Source organism: Brassica rapa, chromosome A04, assembly GCF_000309985.2.
Source record: "Brassica rapa cultivar Chiifu-401-42 chromosome A04, CAAS_Brap_v3.01, whole genome shotgun sequence".
In the NCBI taxonomy this organism is placed as follows: Eukaryota; Viridiplantae; Streptophyta; class Magnoliopsida; order Brassicales; family Brassicaceae; genus Brassica; species Brassica rapa.
This window is the reverse complement of record NC_024798.2, coordinates 2785219-2806609: the sequence shown is the minus strand read 5'-3', so window position 1 is coordinate 2806609 and position 21391 is coordinate 2785219. Positions and strand designations below refer to the sequence as shown.

The window sequence follows — 21391 nt, the reverse complement described above, 5'->3', positions numbered from 1 at the left end:
AAATCTAAATGTCAAAGTAAGAAAAAATGGAAATAATATCATTTAGTTGATAATATATATTATTCCGTCTATATTTGTAAATACATTTGTTTCACAGACAAAAATGCTATATTTTCCTCTTTTATACAGATTTCAATTTATTTTATATGTCAAATTATTTTCACTTTAGATTTAACGTTTGAAAATCATTCTAGAGAGAACTTGACGACGTTTTAGCATATGCGTTGTAAACTCTAGATATTATTTGTGCTGGTAATTGATTAGTTTTAACAATAATTAGGATTAGAAAGACATAGTATTTATTACTTTTTCTAATCATCACAAATATTTAATAAAATCTATTTTGATATAATTTTAATATTATTTTCAATATTTCATTGCAAGTATTTATAGTTTTTGCAAACTATACTAAAACGAAATAAAAGTGATATTTAGGATTTTCTGATTTTTAGTAATTTTTTGGTTAGTTTAATTTTTTTTGTAAAAAGTAGAATATTTAAATAAATTTTAAGATATTTTGTTATAAATGTTATATAATTATAGTTTTGTGATTTACAAATATAGTATTGGTAAAATAAACAAATTTAAAACCAGGGTTAAAATATGTCTGCTCTGATAGGTTATAATTATTAAATAAATATTATTACTTATAATTTAAATTTAGTTGTGTGATTAATTTAATAAATTTTGTTCATAATATTAAAGAACAATCACATGTTGTGATACTTTTTTGACATCATCAAAATATTAACAATAATCATATGTTATGGTTGCATAACATAATACTAAGAATAGTATACACAATAATATATTATGATTTCATAACATATGAAGAAACAAAATATAGTTAATGACATGACCTATAAAATAGTTAATGGCCTACGAAATAATTATATATATATCTTGTTAATAATTATTAGATTAATAGGTTAATAATATTCTTTATAAATTAGTTGGTATATTTAATTATATTTAATTTTTTTTGGTCTTGAAAACAAAATTTTGAATTTATCATATATTAATAGTAAACAAATTTGAGATTTTCCTTAAAGATAGTATATTGTCGATCTTATTAAGATATTAGTAGGATATACTTCTGATTATATTTCTTATAAAAATAAATGATACGATAATTAAATGTGATGATAAGAGATGATCTAAAATAAAATATCACACATAAAAAGAATCATGACTTATGTTTTAATAGATAAGATGAAAGTAACTGGTTGCACAAAAACGTTACCACTTCAAATTTTAATATATATATATATATATATATATATATATATATATATATATATATATATATATATATATATATATATCATTTTTTTTGTTAACATAGAGAACCAATATGCACTTATCTACCAATCCACTCCTCGGATTGCCAAACCAGTTTTGCCGGGAAATCGGCCAATTCATACGTCAACAGGGGCTAACGGTCCCGATCAGTACATAAACATGTTACATGTGCGAAAACATACATCAATTAGGATAAAATTCAATTTTCCATACATAAACTTACAAAATTGGGTTTTAACATACATTGACCTGATTTCCGTTAGTCAGACATTACGGAATAAGAGTTTTCGTTAACCGGTAACATGAAATTGACCAATTCCTACATCAACAGGGGTCAACGTTCCCGATCAATACAATTACACTGTACATATGCGAAAACATACATCAACTAATACAATTTTTAAATTAAATACATGAACTTTCGAAATCTGGTTTTAACATACACTAACATAATTTTCACTAGTCAAACATTACTGAAGATAAATTGTATGTTATGTATTGATTAAGTGAAATTTTTATTGTATTATGTGGTAATTAAACCATATTACGTAGTAATTGACTAAGAAAAATAAATTATTTAGGCCAAACGATTTAGTTCTCGTGTAAATAATTAGTTAGATTCTCTTTAACTTTTTTTTTTGTTTTTTTATCTTTTTCGGCAAAAGACCTAACACGGAGAAGACAATAGAGGAAAAAATCGAACATAAAAACGGGAATGTCTAACCTATCGAACAAAAGAAGAATTAGGATTGGATAAGCTAAACATTCTTGTTTTTCTCTATGCGATTTTGTTCTCTGTTGTCTTCTTTGTATTAGGTTTTTTGCCGAAAAAGTCGAAGAACAAAAAGTTAAAGAGAAAAGCTAACTAATGAGTTACACAAGAACAAAATCGTTTGGTCTAAATGATTTATTTTTCTCAGTCAATTACCACATAAAACAATTTAATTAGAACGAAATCATTTGGCCTAAATGATTTATATTTCTTTGTCAATTACCACTTAATACGGTTTATTTACCACATAATACAATAAAAACCTCACTTAATCAACACGTGACATATAATTTATCTTCGGTAATATTGGACTAGTAAAAATTATGTTAGTGTATGTTAGTTAAAACCAGATTTCAAAAGTTCATGTATTTAATTTAAAAATTGTATTAGTTGATGTATGTTTTCGCACATGTAAAGTGTTTATGTATTGATCGAAAACGTTGACCCCTGTTGATGTAGGAATTGGCCAATTTCATGTTATCGGTTAACGAAAACTCTTATTCCGTAACGTTTGACTAACAGAAATCAGGGTAATGTATGTTAAAACCCAATTTTATAAGTTCATGTATAGAAAATTGAATTTTATCCTAGTTGATGTATGTTTTCGCACATGTAACGTGTTTATGTACTAATCGGGACCGTTACCCCTTATTGACGTATGAATTGGTCGATTTCCCAGTTTTGCCCAAGGGACCGAATTCATTTTAATCCGATTACTCTCCCAAACCTTCTTGGCAGAGAAAATATTCCCTTTCTTTCCATTGACATATCAAATCAGAAAATCAGAAGCAGTAGAAGGGGATATGGTAGAGATAAAAGCGAGAATCTGAAGTTGCTGATTCGATCTCGCCGGTGACATTCTCCAATCAGAATCAGTGATGCAGTCACAGACAAGAGGATTTACTGGAATACTCCAATCCGTAGGATCCATAGGACCAAGGTATTCTATAAGAGGTCCGAAAGGTGTCCAGGGTCTCACCAAAAATAAGTTTCACCTCCTCCCCGAACCATAATTTGCAGGAAGGGATAGATGTCAAATTTTAACTGTTCAACAACATATTTTTCAAAGATATCAAGAAATGGACCGGGCCACAATACGAGGGAAAGCTAAATGAGGTCGTCGAGGCCGCAGGTACCAAACTCCCTAGTGATTTGCTCCTTCCTTTTCCTTCTCTTGTTTCAGTAAGCTTATGTATGTCAGTTTCTTTGTATATTCTAAGTTTTTGCTTAGCAGATTATGGGCTTGCCTCATCGTACTTTCTCAAACTCTAAGGTTGAAAAGTCATATCTTGTATGTTTTATATCTTTTAATTTGAATGTCTATTTTCAAAAGAAAAAACAATATATTTTTCAGAGCATATGGTATTAGAAAAATGAAACGATCCCTTTCAGAAGTGATCTAGTTGAGAAAAAAAAAAGTGTGTCTAATAATCTAAGTCAAAACGATTTACAATGGTTCAGGAGTAAATTTTTTAATATTTATAAAGTCAAAAGTCTTTAATCAAGACCAAAATAAATTGATTTCTTTCCCTAATTATAAATCATAATATAGAACTAAACCAAATTATATTTTCTTATAAAAAATACAATTCTTATTTTAAAATAAGTAAATATCAGTAGCTTCAAAGGAAAAACAATATACAAATGTACAAATGCACAGACTGAATACATGATTCAACGTTACATAAATATTCAGTCACCTCTTCATATATTTTTACATTTTTGTCAACACCAATAAATACGGAACCACTATGCACGTATCTAACAATCCAATCAACCAAAATTACATAACGATGGTTTTCTCTAATAAGCTTCATTGCCTATTGATGTTTATGATCTCATCTTTTACTCTTATTATTTTTGCATCAGCGTTAGATGTCTCAAACGTAGTGAAGGATGCAGGAACATCAAAATCAGGCGATGATACGTTGTTACCTTTAGCAAGAAAGTATGTTGTAATCCACAACACTATAGAGAACAAGCAAAGTCTGAATGTACATTGCAAATCAAGGGAGGATGATTTGGGGATGATCCATATCCCTTGGAACCATTACTGGAGTTTCAGATTTCATGTTAATATTTCGAAAACTACGAATTATCGTTGCCAATTTTCGTGGTATGGAGGCGGATCTCACTATTTTGATATATTTAAAGTATCAAGAGACGATACTCAATTTGGTAAGGTTCCAATCTGTAAAGAATGCATTTGGGAGGTGAGAAAAGAGTCAAGAGATGGTAAATCCTCTATATGTCGTATAAATCGCAATGGATATCCTCATTACTGTTTCGGATGGGACAATGAATAGTCTGTAAGGAATATTTTATTGCTATTACTGTGTATCGTTTAATAGATATTACGAAATAAAAATGAATTAATAATAGGATTCTTCCTAATGTTCGAATGTTTCCACATAAACAAACTAATTCGATGGGTTTGATTCAGAGCTCCCATATAGTCATATCTAGAGAAACTTGGTGATCAAGTAAATCAGCCACCCAAATTTATCAAAAAGATGATATAGAACAACAACATTCGAAGGGTATACAGTAATAGACTAGAAGTAATATTTTTCATAGCTTAATGTTGGACGGTTAATATAAAATTTTAGCTGTAAATATCCGTTGTAGGGGCATCTTCAACCTGTGATACTATTTTAGTATCAAAATTACACCATTTTAAAGTATTTTAGCATTAAAATTTTTGACTCTCCAACCACAACACCAAATACTACACTAAAAATAAATACTTTCCATTATTATATTATTAATCAAGATTCTTTTTTTTATAAATACTAATTATTTTTTGATAAAAGCTATTAATTAACAGTAAAACTATAATAAAATAATATTTCTATTTCAAAATATTACCTGATCGAGTTATAAAGAGGTTGATAGTGCTTTCAAAGTGATGTAAGATCTCTCTACAGCTTAAATTATTTTTACAGCCCAAATTTTTGCCAATCATAGTTTGTAAAGATTCTTTAAAGCTAAAGATTTTTTTTTCTTTTTTATTTATTTTTTGCTGTGGAAAGCCATAGAATCTATAACATTTATTTTTTGCTTTAGAAAATTTATATGAAAGTCACTGAATCTTTTTAAACCTACAACTAATATTTTACAGCAAAGTTATCTACAGTCACAGCAAAAAAAAAATCTATAGTTTTATTTCTAAAGAAAAAAATATAAAACTACAGTTCATTCTAATCATCCCCAAAATAGTAATACAAATCTTAAGTAATCAATTTTAATTAGACAATATTTAAATAAACAGTTTTGATTTCACCAAAAAAAACAGTTCAAAAAAAAATATTTGTCGTTACTATAGTGTGTCACTGTTGGAAATAAAGGATTCTATTAATATATAGAAGAGCTGAACTCTCTTCTCCTCTTACCACCTAAGTAAATAATGCAACTAGGTGATGCCACTTGTCTCACTCCACAAAAGTCACTAGGTAGAGTCAACTCTAATCTTCGCTTCACGTCGTCTTACATAAGTTTAGGGTTCGTCTTTGTTCTTCGTTCAATCGCGACCTCTGAACTTCGTCTCCATCACCGAAACGGTCTATGTTACAGAATCTCGGTGTGTTAAATCTCCTATTAATTCAATCAATCACGGTGTAATTTAGCTTCAGCTTCTTTTGTGAAACCTTCTTAATTTTGTTTCAGGCGACTATTATGCCAGCCACCACAAGTGCTAACCGGGTTCAAATCTTATCTTCAAGCGCATGCGAGAAAGAAATAGAGTTCGAGCCGGAAGATCATCAGCCAAGAAGTTCTGTCAAGGCTCAGCTGTCAGGGAGGAAGCGGCTGGTTGGAGGAAACTCAAGCAACATGAGTTCGAAGGGAGCCAAGAAAATCTATAAACAAGGTGAGAAAATGGGATCAAGTTTCAAAAGACTTTTTGGTGAGAAAGATGATATTGTTTTGCGGATCCATGAATGGTTATCTTAGCTTTGATGTTACCTCGAGACAGTTTAAGGAGAAGCTTCAGACTATGAGGAGGAAATATACAACTACATAAATTACGGGTGAACAAGCTTCTGCTTCGAATCGTCATCAACAAAAGTACTTTCAGTTGTCAACTTACGTTAAAGTTCTATTTTCTTCAGTTATCTTTTGATTTTTCCATTTTGTTTTTACTTAACTGATAATTTTCTGTTTTAAGTTTATCTAATAGATAGTTGATGTTCAAAGATCTTTATCATTGATTTAATTATGCTAAATTTTTGGTATCTGGTACGTAGTGATATGTACTACGTATGTTAGACAATTTATTACACTAGGTCAAATATCCGGGTTTTGCGGAGAATAAACATTATGTACACAAATTATTTTTAAGTATTTTATTTATTTTGTATTTATTTACGTTTTATGAAATAATAAATCTAAATTATAATGAGACATTTTGTTCATTCCTTTGTGTGCCATGTCAACATTTTGTAGATTCTACTTTTAAAAAGTGTTAAAAAATGTTAGATTCGGGTTATTGAGATATAAACACCAACACTTATACCACTAAACTAAATGATACTTTGTACATTGATAGCCGAAACTAATATATATTTATGAAAGTTGGAAGTCCTTACTTCTTCGGCTTCCTCTGAGGACCGGGCATACAAGTGTATTATGAGTTTCATTTTTAAAGGGAATTCATCACATTATATGAAAAAAAAACTCAAGTTTGCAACAATTATAGTTTTCCCATATTGTAAACTGTCGTCGTTAAACATGAGCTAGGGTTCTTTTCATCATTGTCTCAGACAAGTCTGAGTTACATAGTTGTGCCGTGTGTCTGTTCGTAATCTATTTTTTCACCGGTGAACTCTTCATCTCCCCATCTTAAATCGCTTGATCATAAATGTTACTGATTTGTAGCCCCTCCGTAAACCCTATATATCTATGATTCTCATCTTTGATGAACTCAATCTGCATCTCCGCAAAACTCATTGATTCCTCTTAGCTTTAATCATCTTCTAGAAAATGTCTCTCTCTGCCTTTCCAGTTCCTCAAATCGGCGTCCCCGGCATCCGACACTCAACCTTCGAGTCTCTCATTCGCTTCTGGGATTCCCTAAACTTCAAGAAAGACAGTGAATTTATGGGAATCACGGTTCTCTTCCTTGATGAAAAAGTAAGTTAATCTTCGATCTATCACACTTATGTAACATAATTGTTTTTAATTGATTTTATGATTCTTTGTTGAATAATATTATTTGCAGATTCCGTGATTTATGGGTTTATTCCCTGACGTGCTAATTATTACATGTCATCTTTGAAAGCCTATTCCATTATGAAAGTCGATCGTTTTGAGGTTGATAGGTGCTTAAGTTTGTACAAGATAACTGATCATTCATTCCTCATTCGTTTCATCTCACCAACCATTATTGATGAAGTCATCACATGTGCTCCTGAGAACAATCTCCAGTCATGATTAGACTGTTTGACAATCTCCAAGTGACTGCGAACACAAACCTAGAACTCCCAGGTATATTATCATATTGCATCTGAGTTTATATTATGTTTCAATATCATAACTGATATTTAAACTCGCAGATGTGGTTGGACAAATCATGTTATGTTCAAGGCTCTGACTTCACCAAAGAAACAACTCGATTCGTTATTCGTCTCCTCATTGATCCGTAAGAAACAATCAACACATAATTTCCTTTATATTACTGTCTATATTGTGCTAACATCAATAATCAAAAATATTTCCTACCCAAGATATGTGGTCGTTTATTTATTTCTCTTACTTTTTTTTTTGGTCAAAAAAGAAAAGGAAAAAAAAAACTAATTTTACACAAAACTTTATTTTACAGCTTAAAAGAAACCACAACAACCCAAACAATCAAAACACTAAAAATTAGAATTTCAAAAAAGACGAATCATTAATGATCACCTCTCTTTTTTGTCTAATCTTACAAATAAACTTCAAAACAAATATACCAAGCCAATCACCTCTACTAAAACTCAATGATACAAACATCTTGTGAGCTAAACAAATACAAACTATACATCCATCTATTTAACAAGTTACAAACTTACTTTCGCAGATGCCGAAGAAGACGAAGACGACAACCAAGATCAGTGAAATTACCTAAACAAAAAAATAGAATAAGTTACGAACTCTGATAAATACATATAGCAGTGATTTTTGTTTACATATTATCCATCAAATAAAAGATAAATAAACACAAATACACCACGAGATACAAGCAAATATGAGATTTTAATAATTTTAGTAATTTAGAATCATTTTAAAAAAAAATAAATGAAAATTTTGAAATTAAAATATTAAGGTCTCAATAGTTTTTCAATGTAAATTTCTAAATTAATATATTTTTTATATTTTTATATGATATGTAGTTTAATTTAAAGGATCTAAAATAGATATATATATATATATATATATATATATATATAATCTGAATGTCTGTTAAATGATAATTTATATTCATATAATTTTATGATTATTTGCATCTTGTTGTAACAAAAAGAAAATCAAACCATTGCTCATAAAATTTTCAAAGCGAGATTTTTAACAATTTAAATAATTTATAGTCGTTTTAAAAAACAATTAAAAATATAAGGTATAAGAAAAAAACTAAATTTAAATTTTTGTTTATGTTTAATGTGATATTTTAATTTATATATAGTATAAAAATAAACAAAAATGATGGAGAATACAAAACACCAATAATAATTGAAATATCTATTAATTATCTATTCAAATATTCAAATCAAACATATTTATATGTTAGTATAGATATTTCGGTATACATTATTCAAATTTATATATATTATATTTATTATTTTTAAATTCTGCGAAATTTAAAGTATATATAATTTATTTTTTGAAAAATAATTTAAATGGTTTATCCGAACCGAAACAAATTTATAAATATCCAAATGAAACTGAAATTTTAACTCCGAAAATTAGAAATCTGAATAAACTCGACCAAACTCAAATGGGTATCCGAACATACCCTTAAATTAAATAGACTCTGGATTTCAGTTTTCTATTGAATGGATAAACACTGTAAACCAGTTTTTCCTCCTATAATTCCTATTAATGTTTTGTACGTTACAGACAATGAAACAGCGGCTGGATTTTAGTGGAGATCAGATCCCACATAAACACATAAGTGTGACCAGACCAGACCACTAACACCTGTGCCTTCTCGTTTTCTTATTTGAGCTTTTACATCTTGTTGGTCAACAACCAGTTGGGTTATCTAATGTGGACCAGGAATTACGGACTAATAAAATAAAATAAACATAAACATTAGGGGTACAAAAGCAAATATTATAATATTTTTAGCTGTCTCATTAAACCTTCCTGGTACCTTTATAAACAGAGAACCCTCTGTTAGCCTCTTCTAACAATTTTTATTACACAAACAAACAGAGGACCACTGTCGTAATGTTAGCGCCGCCAGTAGCCGCCGCGTCCTCTGACATCAATTCGCCTTGTCTCTCGGCATTCGAACGACCAATGGAGAAAGCCCTTGTCTCCGAATCAACTCTGAGTCATCTTTTCCCCAACGAGTTCCCTTACGAGTTCGCTCTCACCTCCCCAGAGGACGTAACGGAGACGGAAGACGAAGATGACTTCCTTGCCGGGTTGACTCGCAGACTCGCCCTCCCTTCCCCTCCTCCCATCGACGAGGCTAAGGTTTGTTCAAAAGCTTTACTCTTTTCAAAATGTTACTTGAGACTCAATAGTTTCGCTCATCTTGGTTCAGGTGAATTCGACTGAGTCAACTCGGAGTGGAAACAAGAGTCCCAACGGTCCGTTCTCGCAAGCCCTTTCACCGCCGGAAACTCCGTGCCGTAAAGACGACTCTGTGAAAGTTGTATCTGCTGCAGCTGGAGAAGTCCACAAGATCAAAGTTTATGCAAAACCCAACAGACGCCCACCATTTCCTCAAAACGCGGCGTTTTACAACTACCATTACTACTACTACTACTGGCTAAGGCAGACGCAACCCGCTCTGTCCACGTATCACTATCCCGTTGGAGGCGTTTTCGCCGCTCCAACCGCCGTTGCTGGTACCGGCGTTTTCACCGCTCCAACCGCGGTTGCTGGTACCGGCGTTGTAACCGCTCCAACCGCCGTTAAACAGCCGTCTGTTGGCACGGGCGTTTTCCTTCCCCGGAATTGCACAAAGCCTTCTGGTTCCCGTAAGAAAGCAGGTAACTTTAACGAGTTTTCATGAATTAAAGTATTTAAATTTTGATAAATTTTGCTAGATTTTTTCGACTTCTAGAAGCTAAATTGGAATATAAACTGGATTTCAGGTAAGTGTGTTAAGTTGCCGACAAAGGTTGTTCAGACAGAACATCCTAGAACTGAAAAACTCTCTGGTGGGATTCAATCACGTTCGCAAGCTCATCTTTCTGCAGGATGTAGCAAACTCGACCCTGGTACCAAGTCTGCGGTAACTGGTGGCTGTCCCAAGGAAGAAAGTAATCTTCCACAAGAATGGGTGTACTGATTTTAAAAATAATCAGGTTCTGTAATGGTTTAGATTTATTGTGAGATAGATGGTTACTGGCTATAGTAAAGAATAATTGTGTGGGGGCGAGTTGGATTGGGGATTTATTGGTTATTGCTTAATTTATTTTTTTAAATTAGGATGATAACAGAACTAGGTTTTAATAAGACCATTTTTTGGTGGTCTTTGGAGGAATTTTCAGCTGCTCTTCCTTGGGTTAAGGTTATGTCTTTGTAGTTGTAGTTGCGGCGCAACAGAATAGATGATGAGTTGAGAGTACTTCAGGGTGTTTTCTGCGCCTTTTGGAATCTATGGGGTTTGCAATAAAGTATTTATAATATTTGTTTGGTTGGTTTGTTTTAATAAATGAAGTAAAAGTTTGTGTTGAATCATAGTGGTGATGGAAAAAGATTGTATCTGGAAGCATTTGTGTCTTGAGAAAGGTTTGTGAACTTTGGCTTCAAGCTTGCTTAGTTTAAGACAATAAAAGAAAGACAAACGGTGATGAGATGTTTGATCAAAGAAAGACAAGCTTTCTTGAACCGATGATGCTTCCTTTTAATCAAAGATTCTAAGCATTCCAGCACATGTAAACTGATTACCTCTTTGTTATCGTAGGCTCCCAATCTAAATTTGCTTTGAATCTTCTTTGCGCCTCGGCACAACAGCACGGTCTTTCGGCTTCCAGAAATGGGCTACTATAGGGCCTTCCTTCTCCATCTCTCTAAATCACTCCTTAAAGTTACATGTTGCATTATTTGCTCTGTAAGCGCTTTTTAAAACTACGTAGTACCGCGACCCTGGAGCTCCAAATTGTTTTTGGAATCTTTTTTCTTTTTGTCAAGGATGCTTTTCATTAAGCTTAGAAAAGCCCATTAACAAACGGTTCATCCCCACCCATACAATATTTCAGCCCAGTCACCACCTATCAAAAGAGTAAAATTACAGGTCTTAGTTAAATAAAAATTAAGTGCGTGCTCGACACGTACTCCTTGATGTGACAGGACCTTTCTGGAATCGGAGGAAGCATCACATGTGACGCTGGAAACTCTGCCGGATCGAACACCGTGAATTTTTTTCTCCGTTTAGTTAAACTGCTTGACCGTTCTACGTGGATCTTTTCATGTTCTTCATCAACCCGCAAGTATTAGGCCCAGTGAGAAGTTTCAAGGAGATAAAACGCAGAGTCTCGCCCATAATGTTTTCAAAAAGAGAACTCCAGCTAATTTGAAACCGCATCCTCTCTCCTTCGCTTAATCAAACAACTCGATTTCTTATCAACTCTGGATACTCCACTCCGCCCACGAATTTGAACGCGAAGATTGATTTCTCGCTGAGTAACAAATCAAACATAACTTTTGAGAAGATTAAAACCCTCCAAAATCAAACGGGATAATATATAGATCAGGAAAGGAGAAAAACAGATTTTAAAACACAGCAAAATCCCTTAAGGAAAAACAAATCTGCTAATCGGAAGTAACTAAGATCGATCAAACAGATCGAAAAGTCTTATTTAATTACAAAAGAAAAAAAGAAAATCAGTAACCGGCGGCGAAAGCCACCGGCTACCAAAGTCGGAGTTGTATTAGCGAAGTTCTTTTTAGAGAGAAGTTAGAGGCAAAATAAATGATCACAATCATGATTTTTTAAAATTTTTTTATTGAAGTTCATATTAAATTTTTTATACCTCTAAAATCTATCTCGAAACTATATACCCTTTATCTATCACTTTCAAACTATACATCTTAAGAAAAAAAATATAACCACCAGAAGAACAATATAAAAATGGGGATGATGATGATAACAAATGAAATTAACGAGGAATTAATAATAAGCAATTTCTATGCATGAAGAGAATGAAAAATTGTAAACATTTGATCTCCAAATGAGCTTATTTATAATTTCACGTGTGGTTAGGGCTGTTCAATATGGTAAAACCGAACCGAACCGAACCGAACCGAACCGAAATAGACAATATGGTTTGGTTTTGGTATATACCATATAAATCGAATGGAAATAATTTTATAAAAACCGTAGGATTTGGATATGGTTTGGTATATAACCGATTAAACCGAATAAACCGAACAAAACCGATTAAAAGTAGAAACATGTAAATATGTATCTATTTTAAAACAATACATGAAAATCTATTTGTTACATAAGTTAAATTTGTGTTAATAACTATTACCATAATTTTATAGTAATAAAAAACCTTAATTTGTAAAATACTTGAACTATAACTAAATAACAATACATCGCAATTCATACATCTTATTTTCTAAGTTTTTTTTATCTTTTTTTATTTATTTTAGTCTTCACTTAATTAATATGAAGATTATAAATATGATGGACAATAATTAATGAAAAATTTTCAATTGAAAAAACATGACTTTAATGAACACTAAATATGGAAGAGTGGAAAAACTTTTCTTTTATGTTTCTGTTTTGTTTCATATTTTTATTTTCATAATTTCAAGCTTTGATTTTAGTTATAGAAGTGATTATTTTATCTGATGGTAGAAGCATTTTTACTTTTTTGTTCATCTATTTGAACATGTAATATATTTTTAATAAATGACTGTGTTGACAATATGACTCTAAAATTCATATAATATGATCTCAAACAAAATAATTATGTTTTTTGGTATAAAACCGAATAAACCGAAAACCGACGGTATATAAACCGAACCGAACCGAAGTAAATATGGATTTAGAATGGTAGTTATATTTTACTAACCGAAATACCGAAAACCGAAAAAAACCGAACCGAAACCGAACCGATATCCAGATTGAACACCCCTACGTGTGGTTGATAAAAAAAGAAGAAGAAAGGAATAATTTAAGAGTAGATACAATTGACTTTCAGTTTTATTGTAAGAAAATACTAGATTATGAAAGAGCGGGTATATTTTTGTTTTAATTTTGAGAAATTTAGTTTTTATATTTGTGTTTAATATTAATATTAATTTAATATAATTTTTGGTAATTATATTAAATATGTCAATGGTTGCATAATTGTACACTTGTGTCATATGCATTTCAGAAATTATTTTTAAATTTTATTCGTAAAGTTTACAACATATTATATTTTTTTAGTAGTTACCTAACATAATTCGTCAAAAATATATATATATTTCAATCTTATGGTTTATATTCTTCCACCCGCTCAAATATATTACGTAACCGTGAATTCTAAATCTTGATTTAGAATACGGTACACGTGCCTTTTAAAATTTTGGATATTTTATATAGGTTAATGGGAGAGTGATTTTGAGACAATTTATTATATATAAGTCTTGATAAATCTTAACATGTTGTATTTTGATAATTTCAGTTATTTTTAAATAAGTTAAGTAACTTAGATATAAAATACCTGAATCAAAAAAGATAGTTTAGTTTTCTAATTTATTTTTTAATATTTTTGTGTGTGCTTTAATATAGTGTTACTTTTACCTACACGGTCAAAAGGTAATAGACAGATTTTATGATTGTCATTATGAACATGTCTATACTACACGACTGTTATTCCATGTGACCGTGGATTTTAATTAGTTAGTATTGTCTGTTATGCGCATTATGAGTTTGTGATATAGTTTTATATGCATGCGCATATGTATAAAACATACGTAACCGTGGATTTTAATCAGTTAGTATTGATAAGAGAGATGGTCCCGAGAATATAGGAATTAAAGGGGAGTTAGTTTGATAACCATTTTCGTAATAGGTAGATTATGGTAGTTTAAATATTTAATCATGTAATATTGATTTTAATTGCAGTTATATTTTAAATTGGATTCAACTATTATCAATAGGATATGTTCCTAATTTAATAGTATTGATTAATTTCATATCTCAGTCATTTTTTTACACTTCTCTTTCTCATTGCATCAATCAAATTAGTTTGAGGCTGCTAAACAAATTGATATGAAACCCGAGTAAGGAAAAATTGTATATATATATATATATATATATATTCATAGATATTTAAATTTAAGTAAAATAAATAAATGAATTAAATTCTTATTTGAAATGTTTCTAAAATTTATTTATTTAAATAACTTTTCCTTAACTTTTAAATATTTTTCCTAATTATATAAATAATACTAAACGATGTATGATAGCTGTAAATCCGCTATATATCAATTGAATCACTAAAACTTATGTTTGTAGTCACATGTCATTACCAGGATGATTCTTAGAATCATTAGAGAAATATGTTTATCCATCTAATTATATAATAAGTTTTTTCTTAAACTAACCATAATATCATGATTAATATTCTTGATTATTTCCTTAAATAAAAATTACGGAATTGCCTAATATGGCTAAAGTATATATGTCAATTAATGATTTTAAATAATAAAGATTTGATAAAAAATTAGTGTATCTTCTATCATATTAGTTTAATTTTAAAAAACTAAAATAAATTAAAAAACCACATTAACCATATAATAAAAAATTTAGATTTTTATGTATATGTTATATTTTGAACTTTTAAAAAGAATAAATTATTAAAATGGTTAAAAGTCTCACATTCAAATTTTTTGATTCATGGTTTAAAATTTTTGTTATGTCAAAATAAAAATGATTACAAAATCATATAATTAATAAGTCTAATTTAATTAATTATCAAGATTATATATATATATATCTATATATGTATTGCTTTAAACTAAAATATATACCAATTAAAATACATAAATATTTTAATTTTTAAAATTATTTGAGCAATTGTTTTTTGATAAAAGCTTTGAACAGTTATTGACAGCTTAATTTTTAAAAATATATAAATTACTAAAACTATTAATCCCACAATGAAAATTTTGTTACCAGTAATTTAATTTTTTTATATAAAATATATGAATGATCAAAATAACCATATGAGTAGAAAGCATCATTTAATCGTCATTAATATTAAGCTCCTATTGCAGGTCTAACATGGAAATTTTGAATGTTGCGCCATACTACAACGGAAGACGCCTCCCTTTACTCTCAATGTAAGTCATTTTACATGTTGCGTGAATCTTATCACCCTTGCACATGTAATAAATCAGATTGAAAATATTAAGAGCACAGTCAAACTTTTAAACAAGACATAAACAACAAAATATACATATTTCAAAACCATAAATAGGCAGTTACGATTGCTTACATTCTCATAAAGATGAATTCCATGATTTCACCTGATAGTTGAATGTTTTGGACCCAAGAGCGTAGAACCTTCACATGAACTAGTTTAGTAGTGTGCCAGGGCCGCAGCCGCAAGTCTTGAATGGTCACTTTTTCATTAGAAGCATGCCGTGTTTGGATTTGCTTTTGTGTAGCCATTGCGTTGTTTGATGGTGTGGGTTTGATTAGGAAGAGGTGATTGCTATTTATAATATGAAGAGGTTGAAGGGAGAAGTTTTTAGGTTTTCCGTGAAATTTGTTGCATACTCTAGATCATATCTCTCGAGATTTTGTGGTTTTGATTTCGATATCAATAATTGTTAATATTAGGAAGGTTCAGTTAAAAATTCAAAATCCCAAGATATTCTATGGGTATTGCACAAGCAATGTGATTAGATTGAATTCTTTGAAACGTGATTTTAGCCAAAAATATAATCTTTTTTCTCTATATTTTGGGTTACATTTAATATAGGTATATGAAATAGGGAAGCTTTGCCATAATATTATTTTTATATTTCTAATAGGAAGAGAAAATTACGGAATGAGTTAAAGAACATACTTGGAATAGATTTGGTATCCAAGTGATATTTTTAAATACTATTTATAATTACACTAAAAAGCAAGAAAAGTCAGTGGCATTCCAATATAATTATATGTTTTTTAATTAATTACGAAAATTAGGGGATGAGTTGAAAAATTTATAGTTCAAATAGATATGGTAACCAAACTATAGATAAGTAAAATATTTATTTAAAAATATTGTTATTAGATTTTTAAATAATTATTGTTATAAAAAATTCGAATTATACCATAGTAACTTGTGGTCAATATTTTAATATTTTTGGTTTGATTAAAGTGTCCACCATTACATATTGCATTTTGTAAAGGAATCATAACATATATATATGTAGGTGTCATGCATCATCTAAATAAGCTTATTATGAACATTGATTTACATTTATGTTTATCTATATGTTATATTCATCTTCGTTAGGGTTTTCATTTCAGGGTATAGGGTTTGTTAAAAAAAGAAGATGATTTCGATGGGGTTTACTTATTATAGGGTTTGATCATGAAGATGATTTCGGTGGGCTGAACATTCATTTCTGTTTGGATTTTAAAAAAGTACGGGTTTACTCTGCTATGGGCTTAAATAGTTTTGATAGGCTGTAAAAATCGAATACTTCGGATTGGTCTAAAATAATTGGCAATATTTATTAAAAAAAAAAGGTAATGGCAGTGGCATGTAATTAACTGGAAAAGGCAGGAGTGGGATTCTGTTTTAATAGTATAGATTTGAGTGTTTAAGAAAAAAAAGCACTCATCCACCTCAGAATGCTACTGCTTTTCAAGTCTGCGGCTAATCTAATTAATACAAGCTTCAGTCAATGCGATTAATTCTACATATAACAATACGACATATTCTCAGCTGAGCCAACTGAGAAACCGTTGCTGGGGACTTGCAAAAGTGCCCCTGAGAGGGAAAAACAATATAAATATTATATCATTTTCTTTTATATTGGACAGAAAGTAAAAATATTTGAGATTTCTGATTTATACGAAGCCAATTCGGCGCTGGACAAAACACGTGAGAGAAAGACAAAGCCAACGTGCTAAAGAAGGCAAATCCTGTATGGGCGATGGTGGTCTATGGGAACACGTCAGTTCCAGAGCTCGTGTCAGCTCCATTAACCATCCGCAATCAGCGACACAATGGTCGGAACCTTTGATTTTGTATCTTGGTTTTTAATGTTTCTAATCAGTTTCCTTTCTGTTATCCCTTACTATTATATTTTTTTTTTGGTCAGTACTATTATAATTTTCATGCTTAACTTATCAATCATATAATATATACATTTCCATTCTGAAAAAAAAAATGCTATATATAATCAAAATTACAAATCACTGGGAAGCATTTCCATATTTCTATCTATCATTTAAGAATTATTGAATAACAATAAACAATTTGGTAAGCATGACCAAACATCAACCACATATAACATTAGGAACAAGAGAGAAATCATAACTATGAAAACTGCAGGAACCGATCCAAGACCCATAAGTCCATAACACAAAAATGCATATATTTCGTCAAAAAAAAATGCATATACAAATGTACTAAACACTTTTTGGTAAAAATGTACTAAAAACTTTTTAGAACATCAATTTTTTTTTTGAACATCCTATATTTAGGAACGGAGAGAGTAACTAAAAACGAAATGAAAGAATGCGGTTAAAACCCGATAAAAACCCAAGATATCAAAATTTAATAGGAGTACTTACATTAAGAAAAGTAGATTAACTTTTTTTGGTAATTGAACATAATAATCATACATTTATTTGGCCTTATATATAAATTATAATATAATCATACATTTCGAATGGTATAAACTCCAAGACAACATTTCTCTCTCTCTTTCTGGTCTAGAGATCTACGCTCATTAACTTTTTTTTTTATAAACTTAAAAAGGGTTAACCCGGGTCTATTAAAGACACAGACCTAACTCCCGATTGGGAGGTGCAGCCCACGGATAGATACGCTTATTAACTTGGCAACTATGATTCTAATCGATCAATTTTACGTTCACTATAGAGAAGTTTACATGTTCATATAAAATATGATCGTGCTCCCCTCAGTTCCACGAAGATAATAGTTTTTTGATATTTTTATTTGTTTCACAAAATAGTAGTTTTATATTTTTAATATAACTTTATATGATTTTAATCCATTTTACCCATTATTAATTAAAACAAGTATTACATATAATATATATTTAATATAAATTATGTATTAAAGTAGTGTTATTGTTAATATTGTATTTTTTATTCTTAAAGTGTGTAAACACTCTAAAATTATAATCATGCCTAAACATTTTATCTGGACCCAAAAACTCGAACATAAACCACCTGAAAATACATGTTCGGGTCTGCGACCGGATCTACTTTAAAGTACCTATTGGGTCTTCTTTTTTCATAGATCCGCAGGTCTTGGTTTGGGTCCGGGTCCTATCCGAGACTCAATCGGGTATCCAATATATCTGAAACTTCTTGTAGATATTATGTATATTTTGGTGTTTTGGAATATTTTTGGTATTACAAATACTTTTCTTAAGTTCCGGATTCAGATTTTTGGGTATAGTTTCGAGTTCGGGTAAATTTTATATTTTCAGAAACATAATTTGGATATTTGGGTAAAATTTCAGGTCTTCATGTTAGATCCGTGTAAAATTTAGGTATTTCAGGTATTTGAATATATTTTGGGTATTTTTTGGTTTTTTGGATTTTTTCGGGTTTTGGGTATTTCTTTGGTTTGTGGTCCAATTTGGGTACGTTGAGTCCTTTTCAAATCATAAATATGCGAACTGATTTGAACCCGAAATTACATGTATTTTAATTGTAGATTCGAACTGACATGGATCCGACAAAAACCAACCCAAACCTGAGCAGAAAATTTCTAAGTACCTAATTGGGTCTAATGTTTAGAACACGAAAAAATCCGACCTATTTATATTTATATTTAAATTTTCAAAACATTATTTATTTCTATTTTTATAATTATACAATTTTATTATTTAAAAAAAATTTCAGAATCATTTAAAACATTATAAAATTATAAAATTGAATCGTGATACTATTAGTATCTTTTATATATCTACAAATTTTAAAAATACTATTTAATTTTTCTTTTTGATAATTATTCAAATTTTAGATCAATTTTGTATTAAAATGTTTACAAGTTAATTTAATATGTTTTATGAAAATAAATAGATAAAAATTATCTAAGATTAGAATTTAAAGATATACATATTTTTTTAATATAATTTAAAATAAACAAAATTGTTTATTTATCTTAATTTATGCTCAATTAAATCAAAATTTAAACTAAATATTGGTAAAATAATAACAAAATCTAAAATAATAATAGAATTTTACTTTTAAATATGATTTAAATTTAAATTTTTTATTACTACACAAGGTGCAAGAAAACACTTAGTATTTATTAAAATAAAAATGTTTTCTTAAAGAAAAAAAATCAGATTTTATAAGAATATGAATCAAAGAGATTATAAATTTATTCATTCACATAATCGATATACAAATTCTAATCAGATACTTAAATCAGTAACGTTTTGCTCTTTTAAGCTTCTTCGATTTTCTTAAATTTGTTTGCATTTGTTGTTTATTCACAATAAATAAGTGTTCAATCAGGGTCGGTCTTGAGATTTTGGAAGCCGTAGACTATTTAGTAAAAAATTTAGTAATTTGGTGGCATAAAACTTATGTTTTACAAATTTGGGTGTCTGAGACGAATGTTTCATTAGACTTGGCGTAAGATTCGTCCTTGATTTCAATATATAATGAACTGGCATACGTTTTACTTTTAGACGTGAACTATCGTAACAACCTTACCTGTATAGAATCTTTAAGATATCATCAGGTCTAGATTTTGTTTCGGATTTTCTCTATTTGTTTGAACTGTTCTGGACCTTCTGGTATCAAGAAGTGATATTTATTCTACTAATGAGTTATGCAGACAAATTGCATATCTGCAAAAAGATTCATAACAGGCTTAACAGCGTGCATATCATCATTATTCACTAATAATGCACATATATATATATAGTATACGATACAATGCTCTGGTGGAAAAAATCAAAAATATGATTAAGATCATATTATATAGATTGAACTCAATAGATGCATAACTGCATGATGAATGCAACTAATAGACACAAACATTTATATAGTATTATACTTAATAATTTAGTGTAGCCGTAACGGCAAGCAAATAAAAATTAAAGGGAATATTAATAGTTGGTCTTCTGCTACTTCGTCAGCCACGTTCGGCCGATAATTCATTTCCCAATCAAAGTGTTGCCTCTTCATTATCCTTTTCTCGTCCTTTTTCTTTTTTGATAATTTTTGTGCCATTCCAAAGATTTTCTAGATCCAACGTCTTAAAGATAAATCACCAAAAAATCACAGAAATTTTGAGATTTTTTGTCACTTAAAACATTTATAGATAGCCAAAAAGAATCGAACTCAGAACGAAAGCTTCAGCTGTAACTCCTTTACTACTATACCAAAACTACTTGGTTATTTCTCGTCTGCTGCTTACATTTTTAAATTAAGTATAGTAATCATTCCTTCTGTTTCATTAAGTTAGATGTTTTTAAAAAAATTTGTTTCATAAAGAGATACATTTTATATTTTCTATTAAAAATTACGATTTTCAAAAAAACAATTGATTATAGTAAATTACTATTGGTTAAAAATATTGAATATTGAAAATTATAAAAAATGATATACTTATTATAGTGATTTAATGTGTTTTTTCAATGTGTAAAAACAATAAAAAATCTATAATCACGAAGAGAGTACATAATTTGAATTAATCTCATCTTTTACCACTTAGAAATCACGTCCTCGTACGTGTATCTCCTTATGATGATCACAACTCCTAGGGAATACAATTTTGCCAAAACATACAATCTTAAGATACTTCGCATCACGTTAGCGTTCGTTTTTACGCTATCGTTTTTAATTATGGGTTTACGTATAGGCAAAATTTACAGCATAGCCCAAGGATAGTGTAAAAGATAAAGTAAATTTAACAAAAATTATTCCATTTTTTTTTTTGAATGAATGTT

At 29.7% G+C, this 21391-nt stretch overlaps 2 protein-coding genes and 1 long non-coding RNA gene across 3 annotated transcripts in view; 2 read left to right on the top strand and 1 right to left on the bottom strand.

Moving 5' to 3' along the window:
- The window catches only part of LOC103863213, a 743758-nt gene that overhangs the window by 616610 nt on the left and 105757 nt on the right, over positions 1-21391 (bottom strand). The window lies entirely within an intron of this gene.
- On the top strand, positions 1292-7944 carry LOC117133747. The gene is made up of 2 exons (XR_004457750.1): positions 1292-5942; positions 6048-7944. It is a non-coding gene; the product is annotated as an uncharacterized LOC117133747 (long non-coding RNA).
- LOC103863143 lies at positions 8585-12061 on the top strand. Its single transcript, XM_009140895.3, has 3 exons — positions 8585-9748; positions 9819-10269; positions 10375-12061. The coding sequence occupies exons 1-3, from the start codon at positions 9497-9499 to the stop codon at positions 10569-10571; spliced, it is 900 nt and encodes a 299-aa protein (XP_009139143.1). The 5' UTR covers positions 8585-9496; the 3' UTR covers positions 10572-12061.